The sequence below is a fragment of the Tachyglossus aculeatus genome, chromosome 11 (assembly GCF_015852505.1).
Source record: "Tachyglossus aculeatus isolate mTacAcu1 chromosome 11, mTacAcu1.pri, whole genome shotgun sequence".
NCBI lineage: Eukaryota > Metazoa > Chordata > Mammalia > Monotremata > Tachyglossidae > Tachyglossus > Tachyglossus aculeatus.
The window spans coordinates 14,589,079-14,601,463 of record NC_052076.1 but is presented as its reverse complement, the minus strand read 5'-3'; the positions used below and the strand labels follow the sequence as shown (position 1 = coordinate 14,601,463).

The 12,385-nt window shown below is 45.5% G+C and overlaps 1 protein-coding gene across 1 annotated transcript in view; it reads left to right on the top strand.

The window, feature by feature from the left end:
• The window catches only part of PLXDC1 (plexin domain containing 1), a 44,414-nt gene extending 40,465 nt beyond the window's left edge, over positions 1-3,949 (top strand). Inside the window, exons 13-14 of the mRNA XM_038753983.1 lie at positions 45-205; positions 3,107-3,949. Coding sequence (XP_038609911.1) covers positions 45-205; positions 3,107-3,226 — 281 coding nt within the window. The 3' untranslated portion in view covers positions 3,227-3,949. The remainder of the gene's footprint in view (positions 1-44; positions 206-3,106) is intronic.
• Positions 3,950-12,385: the final 8,436 nt, after the last annotated feature.

Genomic DNA, 12,385 nt, shown 5'->3' with positions numbered 1-12,385 from the left:
TCAGTAAATATGAGTGAATTGAATATTTCACCCCTTCTCTGTAGAACTGCAGAACAGCCTTTCTCCCAGGACAAAGAGGTCTCCGGTGCCCGCGGGGACAATCGTGGGCATTGTGCTGGCCGTCCTCCTCACCGCAGGCATTATCCTGGCGGGGATTTACATCAATGGCCACCCCACCTCCAACGCCGCCTTGTTTTTCATTGAGGTGAGTCCAAACTCCGACCCTGAGGTCGGCCTCCACTCTCCCATCCCTCTGGGTGAAGGCGCCCCAAACCCCCTTCAACAGCAGGCATTGCGGGGAAGCCACACTTGCCAGACTTTACCTCACATCCGTCAGTAGATTAACCCGCCCCTGGCCTGGCCGGGGGCGTGGGGAAGGAATCGAGGCATCATCATCATCATCAATTGTATTTATTGAGCGCTTACTGTGTGCAGAGCACTGTACTAAGCGCTTGGGAGGTACAAATTGGCAACATATAGAGACAGTCCCTACCCAACAGTGGGCTCACAGACTAAAAGGGGGAGACAAAACCAAACATACTAACAAAATAAGATAAAATAAAATAAAATAAAATGAAAGAGAGAAGCAGTGTGGCGTAGTGGATATATCATGGGCCACGGAATCAGGAGGTCCTCGGTTCTGATCCCGGCTCTGCCACTTGCCTCCTGTGTGACTTTGCGCAAGTCACTTCACTTCTCTGGCCTTGGGCAAGTTGCACCATTCTACTCTTTTAGACTGTGAGCCCACTGTTGGGTAGGGACTGTCTCTATGTGATGCCAATTTGTACTTCCCAAGCGCTTAGTACAGTGCTCTGCACATAGTAAGCGCTCAATAAATACGATTGATTGATTGATTGATTGATTCTCTGTGCCTCAGTGACCTCATCTGTAAAATGGGGATTAAGACTGCGAGCCCCAGGTGGGACAGGGACAGTGTCCAACCTTAGCTTGAATCTACCCCAGCGCTTAGTACAGTGCCTGGCACATAGTGAGCGCTAAACAAAGACCATTAAATAAAAATGGTGGGAAGGTTGGCAATGCCACCAGCCCAAAGAGCCCAGATTTTAAAGCTTGAGTTGCCGGGTTTTGGGGGTTTTTTTGCTTTGGCTGGAGTAGGGGGTTTGGTATTTGTCAAATGCTTACTATACATCAAGCACTGTTCTAAACCCTGAGGTAGATACAAGTTAATCAGGTGGACACAGTCCCTGTCCCACACTGGGCTCACATTCAAAGTAGGAAGGGAAGACAGCTATTGAAACCCCATTTTGCAATTGAGGAAACTGAGGCCCAGAGAAGTTAAGTGATTTGCCCAAGGTCACACAGCAGGTAAGTGGTGGAGCCAGGATGAGAACCCAGTTCTCTATCCACTAGGCCACTCTGCTTCCAGTTCCGAGTCGTCCGTGGTGTCTGGCGTCGAGATATCGGGTCTCTCACACCCTTCCCAGGGGCCGAGCTCATTTAAAGCCAGAATGGAGCCTTTTTGCCTGTCCCTTCGGGACTTGAATATTAAGATTGGCAGGCCTTAATGCCAGATGCTCTCTGGTCCACGAGGGACCGTTGATGGGACTAATATTTTAAATGCAAATTTGGTCATTCTGAGGAAATCGGGGCAGAGTACGAATCGCAACGTCAAGAGGCTTCAATTTGAGCCAGAGAAATTGGTTCTTCGGAGCTCCCTTCCTCCCCACTTAACCTTCTTTATCCCCCCAACGGGGCCCTTTTCCATTCCTGTTTAGCACCGACCCAGGGTTTGTGTGTGAAAACACACACACTCACACACACACCTCTGGCCATTTAACTATAATCACATGACTCCCAAAGCCATTCTTTTATTAAATGGTCCTTTAGTTTTACAAGGCTCAGAGGAGTCCTCCTGGAAGTCCTGTTGAAATCAGAATTCCTGCAGAAGCCCCCCCCCCCCCTTTTTTTTTCATGGTATTTGTTAAGCGCCTTCTAAGTGCCAGGCACTGGGCTAACCACTGATTACACGCTAATCAGGTTGGACACAGTCCATGTCTCACAAGGGGCTCGCTGTCTTAATCCCCATTTTACCGGTGAAGGAACTGAGGCACAGCGCAGTGAAGTGACTTGCCCAAGATCACCCAGCAGGTAAGTGGCAGAGTAGGGATCACAGCACAGGTCTTCTGACTGCCAAGCCTGGGCTCTACTCACGAGACCATCCTGCTTCCCAACTGCCCTGCCCTCAAGCATCTTACGGTCTCATGTGGGAGTCACACAGATGGAAATGATTTCCATGATCAGCAACATGGCCTAGTAGAAAGAGCATTGACCCGGGATCCTCCCCTTACCTGCTGTGTGACCATGGACAAGTCTCTTCACTTCTCTATGCCTCAGTCCCCTCATCTGCAGAATGGGGATTCAATACCCAAGCGCTTAGTACGGTGCTCTGCACACAGTAAGCGCTCAATAAATACGACATATTTATTCTATTTATTTTATTTTGTTAATATGTTTTGTTTTGTTGTCTGTCTCCCCCTTCTAGACTGTGAGCCCACTGTTGGGTAGGGACCGTCTCTATATGTTGCCAACTTGTACTTCCCAAGCGCTTAGTACAGTGCTCTGCACACAGTAAGTGCTCAATAAATACGACATATTTATTATTTATTTATTTAATACCTGTTCTCTTTCCTATTTAGACTTCTGAGATCCATGTGGGACTTGATTATCTTGTATCCACCCCACCGTTTAGTACAATGCTTGACACGTAGTAAGCACTTAATACCACAATTATACAATAATAATAATAGCTGTGCTATTTGTTAAGCGCTTACTAAGTGCCAGGCACTGTACCATGCGCTGATGTGGATACAAGCAAATGGCGTTGGACTCAATCCCTGTCCCACCTGGGGCTCACAGTCTCAATCCCCATTTTGAAGATGAGGTAACTGAGGCACAGAGAAGTGAAGTGACTTGTCCAAAGGTCCCAGAGCAGACAAATGGAGGAGCCGGGATTAGAACCCACATCCTCTGACTCCAGGCTCAAGCTCTATCCACTACGCCATGCTGCTTCCCTAATAATAATTATAATGTAATAATAATAATAATAATAAAATAGCCTCTTCTCTCCCTGTGTCTTGACCTACAGCGCAGACCTCATCACTGGCCGGCCATGAAATTCCGCAATCACACCAACCACACCACGTACAGGGAGGTGGAGCCCTCAGGCCACGAGAAGGAGGGCTTCATGGAGGCGGAGCATTGTTGAGAGCGGACTCAGAACTTCACCTCCTCCCCAACTCCTGGGTCTCGGGTGCTGGATTCTTTCTGTTGTTCTGTGACAAACTCCCCGTTGACGCGGGGGAAAGAAACCGGCCAAAATAAAAGAAGATCCAGTGGGGTCCTGGAGGGAACAGATCGAAGCTCGTCGGAGATGTGACTCTTTTACCCTGGTGTGTGAAGACGGATGAATCACAGCATCGGGGACCACAGTTTGCCCTCCCTCCCCAAATGCCAGCTATCAGAGCAGGAAAGAGATGCAATTTGTTTGATTGTCTGTGATGTGGATAGCAGCTCAAGCTGCCCTTGTTTTGGAGCCATAGTAGTTTTATTCAGGAGTTCCCTAGAGGCCCTTATGGCTACCCAAGGCACAGTACAGAAAACTCTGAAACAGGGACTCCAGTATTCTCCACCTAACCATGAAAACCCTGTTTCTAACCTAGATCCAGCGCTTAGAACAGTGCTTTGCACATAGTAAGCGCTTAACAAATGCCATCATTATTCTTATATTAAGCTGAGGGGAAGGGGTGGAGCCTGCCTCGAATCCAAAGCCGGTGTTTTCATAGTGGGGAATTCACCCCCATCCATGCTAACTCAGGGGCTGTTCCACACGGACTGAGCCCTTTTTGTTGCAGACAATTCTCTCTCTTTTTTTTTATGGTATTTGTTAGGCGCTTCCTATGTGCCAGGCACTGTTTTAAGCACTGGGATAGATACAAACCAATCAAGTTGGACCCAATCCATGTCCTACATGGGGCTCATAGGATTAATCCCCATTTTACCGAAGAGGTAACTGAGGCCCAGAGAAGTGATGTGACTTACCCAAGGTCACACAGCAGACAAGGGGTGGAGCCAGGGGTAGAACTCAGGCCCTTGTGACTCCAAGGCCGTGCTCTATCCACTAGGACATGCTGCTTCCCTGCTTTGCTTTGCCCTTTGAAACCAATTAAGTCACCTCCAGGAGCTGTTACTCAACTTCCTCAGCCCCAGGGGCTGGGAGAGAAATTCTCTATTCCCCACCTCCCCTTCTGGAGATCATCAAGAATAGTGTGTTCTAGTCATCAAATTAAAGTGAAATGAGAGGAGAGGAAAAATCCATCTTGGGGAAAGAAATATTTTCTCAAAGGCTTTCCGTTCCCTTTCCAGCCGGAATTGGGGCTGAAAATTAAATTGCAAAACCCAGTCTGCTCCTGTCCCCCAACTAACAAACCAACTAACCGACCTGGAAGAAGGCTTTGGGCATCCCCTGAAGAACTGGTGGAATTCTTTTCTAGTGTGGGGCTATCGATTCTAGCGTCAGGTGTGGTGCCTATTTTATCCATCACCACTTCGCCTGACACTGCCAGCAATTCCTGCCGAAGGCAGGTTCCTTTTAATTATTATTTTTCCTCTTATGAGCAGGATTTATACAGCAATTAAGGATCAGTATGGTTGCCGGATGGTATGCTGATACCAGCGTATGCTTCTTTGAACGTCCCCACGGGGGAACCGCAGCCTAATTTTGCTCCAAAATGAAGATGCCAGAAAGGCCCGCCAACAAGCCGGCCTCTGCAGGTTCATAAAACCAGTCCCCTGGCCGTTTTCTCCCCACGTGCAGCCAGAGGTAAATTATGGCCTCTGGGGGTGGAGTTTTTTTTCCAAACAAGACTTTGACCTGGAAAGTTGATTTCATTTTTCCATTTAAAATAACTCTGAAGAGATGCTGACAAAGAATGAAGGTCCTGCAGTGGACCCGATGGCTCCAATCTGGTTAGGAATGTTTTTTCATTAGCTTCACAAGTTAGACGTCTATTTCTCTTGCCTAAGAAAAACAACAACAACTCAGTAGCAAATAAGAAAAATCATAGCTGTCTGCTCCCCCCTGCTGTGGATTTTCACCACATGGAGGTCCGATGAGAAAAATAGTGGGGGCCTGGATTTAGCTGAAAAAAGAAAATCATCCCCAAAACATTTTTGAGGTCTCTTCAGCCATCACTGCATGGCTCTTCCTGAGGAAGGAAGTTAATGAGTCGGAGAAGGAGCAGAGAATGGGGATTGTACTTGACAAAGCAGATTAGGGATGGTTATTTGACTAGAAAGAGTAAGAAAATCCTGGGCTATTGTCAAGCTTGGTGAGATGAAGGAAAAATATATGACTGGTTTCTGAGAAGGAAAGGAGAAAGGAGTTCTGGGAAACTGAAATTGTTTGGGTCACCGATATCTTCTATTTTGACTGTGATTATAGCTAACTCTCTGATTAGCAAGAATTCAGCTCTTGAGCTTGCGGACTCAAAGGGTGGATCTAGTATCAACTGTAACAATCCTCTAGACTGTAAGTTCCTTGTGGGCAGGGAACATTGTCCACTAACTCAGTTATATTCTACTCTCCCATACGCTTAGTACAGTGCTCTGTACATAGTAAGTGCTCAATTATGAGAAACATGGGGTAGTACATAGGGCACGGCGGTGGAAGTCAGAAGGTCCTGGGTTCTAATCCCAGATTCGCTATTTGTCTGCTGTGTGACCTTGGGCAAGTCACTTCACTTCTCTGTGCCTCAGTTCCCTCAACTGTAAAATGGGGATTGAGACTGTGAGCCCCGCATGGGACAGAAACTGTGTTCAACGCAAATTGCTTGTATCCACCCCAGTGCTTAGTTCACTGCCCGGCACATAGTAAGTACTTAACAAATGCCATTATTATTATTAATATACCATTGAGGGTAATGTCAACCAAATTCAGTGCCCAGCACCATTCTACTCTTTTAGACTGTGATCCCACTGTTGGGTAGGGACTGTCTCTATATGTTGCCAATTTGTACTTCCCAAGCACTTAGTACAGTGCTCTGCACATAGTAAGCGCTCAATAAATACGATTGATGATGATGATTATTCCATGGGGCTTTTTCCAAAAGTGTACCCTGCCATGTTGCCTCCCCTAAGGAGGAAGACTTTGGGACTGTTCCAGTAACAATTTCATAAACCAAGTCTGCACCATGCTGAGCTTGGAGGGGTGAGGGGACTGGATTTCATGTTTTCCAGGCCACAGCAAGGAAGAAACCATGATTGTTCCTGAGGTCAGAGGGAACCTATGAGCAGTGCTCTGGGCTGACACCTCTCACCTCCCCCTCTCCATCCTCCTCTAGCCAGAGAGTCCCTCCGGGCCTCTCCCATCCACCCAGCCTCTGTGGGAGAGAACCTCACCTTAGCTACGGGCGAATGACTCAAGTGGGAAAACCTTGATAACGATAGCGGAAAGAGCACTTCATTCATTTATTCATTCAATCGTATTTATTGAGCGCTTACTGTGTGCAGAGCACCGTACTAAGCGCTTGGGAAGTACAAGTTGGCAACATTATAGAGACGATCCCTACCCAACCGGACCTGGGGGTCAGAGGATCTGGGTTCTAATCCCCAAATGCTTGCTGTGTGACCTTGGGCAAGTCGCTTGACTTCTCTGAGCATCAGTTCTCCTGTTCTCCCTCCTTGTTAGATTGTGAGTCCCATGTGGGACAGGGACTGTGCCCAATGTACTTAACTTAGAGAAACGAGCCTGGGGGTCAGAAGGTCCATGGGCTCTAATCCCGGCTCCGCCACATATTTATAATGGCATTTATTAAGCGCTAACTATATACAAAGCACTGTTCTAAGCGCTGGGGAGGTTACAAGGTGATCAGGTTGTCCCACAGGGGTTCACAGTCTTAATCCCCATTTTCCAGATGAGGGAACTGAGGCACAGAGAAGTTAAGTGACTTGCCTAAAGTCACACAGCTCATAATTGGCAGAGCCGGGATTTGAACCCCTGACCTCTGACTCCAAAGCCCGGGCTCTTTCCTACTGAGCCACGCTGTCTTCTATGTGATCTTGGGCAAGTCACTTCACAGCATAGCCTAGTGGATACAGTACAGTTCTGGGAGTCAGAAGGACCTGGGTTCTAATCCTGCTCCTCCATTCAACTGTTGTGTGACCTTGGGCAAGTCCCTTCACTTCTCTGTGCCTCAGTTACCTCATCTGCAAAATGGGGATTAAGACTGGGACCCCTAGGTGGAACAGGGATTGTGTCCAACCCAATTAACTTGTATCTACCCCAGTACTTAGTACAGAACTTGGCACATAGTAAGCGCTTAACAAATACTACAATCATTATTAGTATTATTCTCTGTGCCTCAGTTACCTCATCTGTAAAATGGGTGTTAAGACCGTGAGCCCGATGAGGGACAGGGACTGTGTCCAACCCAATTTGATTGTATTCCCTCCCCAGCGCTTAGTACAGTGTCTGGCCCGTAGTAAGTTCTTAGCAAATACCGCAGCTATTATTGTATCTACCCCCACGCTTAGAATAGTATTTGACTTATAGTAACTGCTTAACAAATACCATGAAAAAAAACATGCTGGACTCCCAATTAACTCTTGTTTGGCCTAGGCCTAGGCTGTGGCCTAGTTGGACCAGTAGAAAGCTCCAGCTCAAACTCTTTTAAGTCCTTGAGACTTTGTAGAAACCATTCCTCTGCTTCTCTGAGTGAGACTGGCAAGGTGGCAGACTGAAGTATGGGGCCAAAGGAAATAATGGCCAGGGTGACTGATCCACCGATCAGTGGCATTTATTGAGCTCTTACTGTGTGCAGAGCGCACAGAAGGTAATAATAATGGTATTTAAGTGCTTACTAAGTACTTACAATACTAAGCGCTTGTTCCATCCCTCATCGTGCCTGGTAGACTGGTGAGAGCCAGTTGGAGAAACAGGGCATATATCAATCAATCTTATTTATTGAGCGCTTACTGTATGCAGAGCACTGTACTAAGTGCTTGGGAGAGAATAGTATAACAGACATATTCCCTGCCCACAGCAAGCTTACAATCCAGAGGGGGAGGGAGATATTAACAGAAATAAATAAATTACGGATAAGTACATAGTGCTGGGGGAGCTAGGGGGGATGAATAAAGAGAGCAAGTCAGGGCAGAAGGGAGTAGAAGAGAAGGAAAAGAGAAGGTTTAGTCAGGGAAGGCCTCTTGGAGGACATGTGTCTTCAGTAAAATTTTGAAGGGGGAGATAGTAAGTGTCTGGAGACAATTCACTTGTTGATTCCTGGTTGAATGGCTATTTCACCACTTGACCTGAGCTTTCCAACCCATCTCGGCTAAGGGACAACTTTGGTGTGTCATGTGTAAACAAAGATGAGCTCCCAGGGTGTGTCATGTGTAAACAAAGATGAGCTCCCAGGGCTGCTATTCATTCCAGGGAAGGGAAGAGGGAGGAAGATGGGGAAATGAAAGGCATTTTCCAGACCAATCTGAGAGGAACCGTTCCTTTCTGCAGGTCAAACGGGGCGAGGGGCCTGGAGCGTGAGGATCAGTTTTTACCTCCCAGAAAGACCCTCCTCTCCCTTGCGGAGCCAGTGATCTCTGAGGCCAAATCACGGGAAAGGTTGCCGGCAACTACAGAAGCCCAAGGCGTAGCATTTTCGGGGTACTGAGACATCCCCTCTGCTACCTATCAAGGCAGTGATGATTTTGGTAGCCATATCCTCAAATCACAATCTAGACTTGAGCCTGTTCTTCAGGCTTTTTGGAGCACCTTATCTGCGTGACCCATTGAAAACTGCTCTCACAATGCTTTAAGAGGGGACATTTTTCAAAGGGGGGCAACCTATGTAGTGTTCATATGTAGATAGACCTGTATATTTTATAGCCATAAACATGGCCCAGGGCTGTTAGCTGTGCTCAGTCCAGGGCTCAGGTGGATAAATGGGATTATGGAAATATCGGCTAGCTGCTGCTGTGAATTTAAAGGGCAGGGCCTTGGCCATTTCATGATGCCCATTGATGGAGTTTGGGTAGGGAGAAGAGTCTTATTTGTACGAAAACGGAGCAACGACGTAAAATGTCTCCAGCATCTGCCTGCTGGTTCAGCAGCTGTGAGAATATGCAACAGGGTTTTATTATTAAAGAAAAAAAAAACGCGAAACAAAATGCTATTGTTCTCTTAAATAATAAAGGCCTACTTTCCATATACTTGAATTTGCAGCACAATTGGAAGACTTTTGGGACCAGAGGAACCTTACCCGTCTTTTAATGCAATGTATTTAGTATGAATTATCTGCATGGAATACCGAAAGCAAATCTGCAGTTTGGAATTGCTTTGGTCTTCAAAATAAAATGTGCCAAGGATTGTGGGTAGTGTTATGTAAACTGATACATGTGCTGGGTTGGCAATCAGTTCTTTTATCTTACATTAGTGAGCTTCCATCTGTGGGAAAGATGTAAATGAGCCTGAGGCTATTGATTAGTTATGGCTTATGCCAATGCCCCTTCTTCCCCTCCCACTCAGCAGCCTAGAAGTACACAGCTGCTGTAAGTACATTTTTGGTTTTTAAATACCTGGAAGCAAAACGAATTTTCCCTCCCACCCCCCAGCAGTAAACACAGGGAATCCTGGCTAAGTTTGAAATGCCATTTCCATTTTTCTCTTTTTCATTTGAACAACTTAGCCTTATCAGCGGCGTTTGGGTTATTTTGCATTTTGTTCACTAAACGTAATTAGGCAAGCTCAAATAATTAAACGTTGAGCTCCCCATGCCAAGTTTCAGGCTAGAAAGAAGCCAAACTTGTAAATAGGAATGTTACATCCCACATGAATAAAGAGGAGTTTGCAGGAGAAATGAAACCTCAACATAAGGTCCCGGCGGCGCAGAAACACTTGACAATAATTAATGATCCAGAGAATCAAGGTAGATTGTAAATGACCTCCAAGCAGTCTCAAAGCTGTTAGAGAATTCGGAATAGATGCAGAGCTATGACCCTGTAGAGCTCACTAGGACGCCTTTTCTTTGGCTCATGGCACTGTAAACCTTCTGACTGTCTTTAGTCAATCCAACATAAGTGATATGAGGATACTAGGTTAATATGTAATTGGTATTCCCTCCCAGCCTATTCCCATGGAGCCCCAGAACTGAGACATTAGAGAGCGAGAAAAAAATAAGCCAAGTTCTTTTTTCACCTTGAGACTTTACACCTATTCAGACCAGTGCAGGAACATTCTTGTGAGGCTCTCTCCCGTTTCGTTCATTCATTCAGTCTTATTTACTGAGCTCTTTCTGTGTGCAGAGCACTGTACTAAACGCTTGGGAGAATACAACAGTAAACAGACACATTCCCTGCCCACAATGAGCTAACAGTCCAGAGGGGGAGACAGACATTAATAGAAATGAATAAATTACAGATATGCATGGACGTGCTCTTAAAAGGATTTTGGTTTCGTATTTTATGATACTTGTTAAATTCATTCAATCATATTTATTGAGCGCTTACTGTGTGCAGAGCACTGCTTGGGAAGTACAAGTCGCAACATCTAGAGACGGTCCCGACCCAACAACAGGCTCACAGTCTAGAAGGAGGAGACAGACAACGAAACAAAACATTCATTGTCAAGCGGGTGAAAAACACTGTAATATCTAGATCATCAGGAAGATGAGGAGAGAATAACAGTTGATCTATGGTATTTATTGAGCGCTTATTGGGTTCAGAACACTGTATGAAGCACTTGGGAGAGTACTATCTAACAGAGTTGTTAGACACGCTCCCCCTCCACGTTTACTGTGTGCCAAGCATCGGAGTAGATACAAGATAATCATGTTGGGCACAGTCTGTCCCACATGGGGCTCATAATCTAAGTAGGAGCAGCAGAGAAGCAGTATGGCCTAGTGGCAAGGGCATGGACTTGGGAGTGAGAGGTTTTGGGTTCCAATCCTGACTCTGCCACTTGTCTGCTATCTGCCTGCAAGTTACTTAACTTCTCTGGATCTCAGTTACCTCATCTGTAATAAAATGGGGATTGAGACTGTGAACCTCATGTGAGACAACCTGATTGCCTTGTATCTACCCCAGCGCTTAGAACAGTGCTTGGCACATAGTAAGTGCTTAACAAATACCACAATTATTCCTATTATTATTACTAGGAGGGAGTAAGCTTTCCTTTATTGGATTGTAAACTCACCGAGGGCAGGGAACATGTCTACCAACTCTGTAATATTGTACTCTCCCAAGTGCTTAGTATAATACTCTGCGCACAGTCAGTGCTCAGTAAATTCCACTGATCAACTGATCGATTGATTGCTGGAAGTAACTCTGGACAACCACACCAGGGGAAGGATTCTAGGGACCGTCTCTATATGTTGCTGATTTGTGCTTCCCAAGCGCTTAGTACAGTGGTCTGCACACAGTAAGTGCTTAATAAATACGATTGAATGAACGAATGATTCTAAAGCTGAACTCCCAAGGACATATCAGAATGACAGTCAATAGTCATCTCCTCCAGAAAGCTTTTGGGTTTTTCACGGGGCTAAATTTCATTAATATTTCCTCTTTAGAGAGAGGCAGTGAATATCTCAGCACACCTACTCCCATCTTTCCAGAAACTAAGGATGACAAGAAGAAATCATGAAGACTCCACCTTGCAGAAATCAAGCAGTAGAAATTTTAATACAAGGTGAATTTTGAGGTTGGGGACTTATTCACCAGAGTTGAATGCTTTGTAAGTAGGTAAAACCATAAGGGACTTCTCTTTTCTTTTTCCTTCTTTTTCTTCTTCCTGTTTTACATTGGTGGATCCTTTTGGTTGTGTGTGTGTGTGTGTGGTTAAATAATAAACACAAGTCATCACAATGGGTAGGAGGTATATTATTTTTTAAAACTCAACATAAAGCTAGGTAGGCAGTATTTTGACCAAAAAAACCCCCACCAATCTTCATACGTTTTCAAAAGCACATAATGAAAAGAAAAGAACAGGTTTGGTGCTCTCCGCAGAATAATAGCAGGGTTTGCACATTCTGACAGACTGTATGCAAAAATGCACTTGGCTCTTGGCCTCTGGTTGAGGGATTAATTTAGACTGCTGAAGAACCCGAAACTCTGTTTCCAGGATAAGACAAAAACCTACTTTTTGTAGTCCCTGGGATCTGTGACCTTTGGACATTTGATATTTACCCCGCCTTCAACCCCATTACACTTGTGTATATATCCGTACATTACATATTATCAATTATTTATTTATATTAATGGCCAGTAGACAGTAAACTCGTGGTGGGCAGGGATCATTTCTACAAACTCTGTTGTATTTTACTCTCCCAAGCGCTTAGTACAGTCTTCTGCATATAATAAGCTCTCAAAAATACCA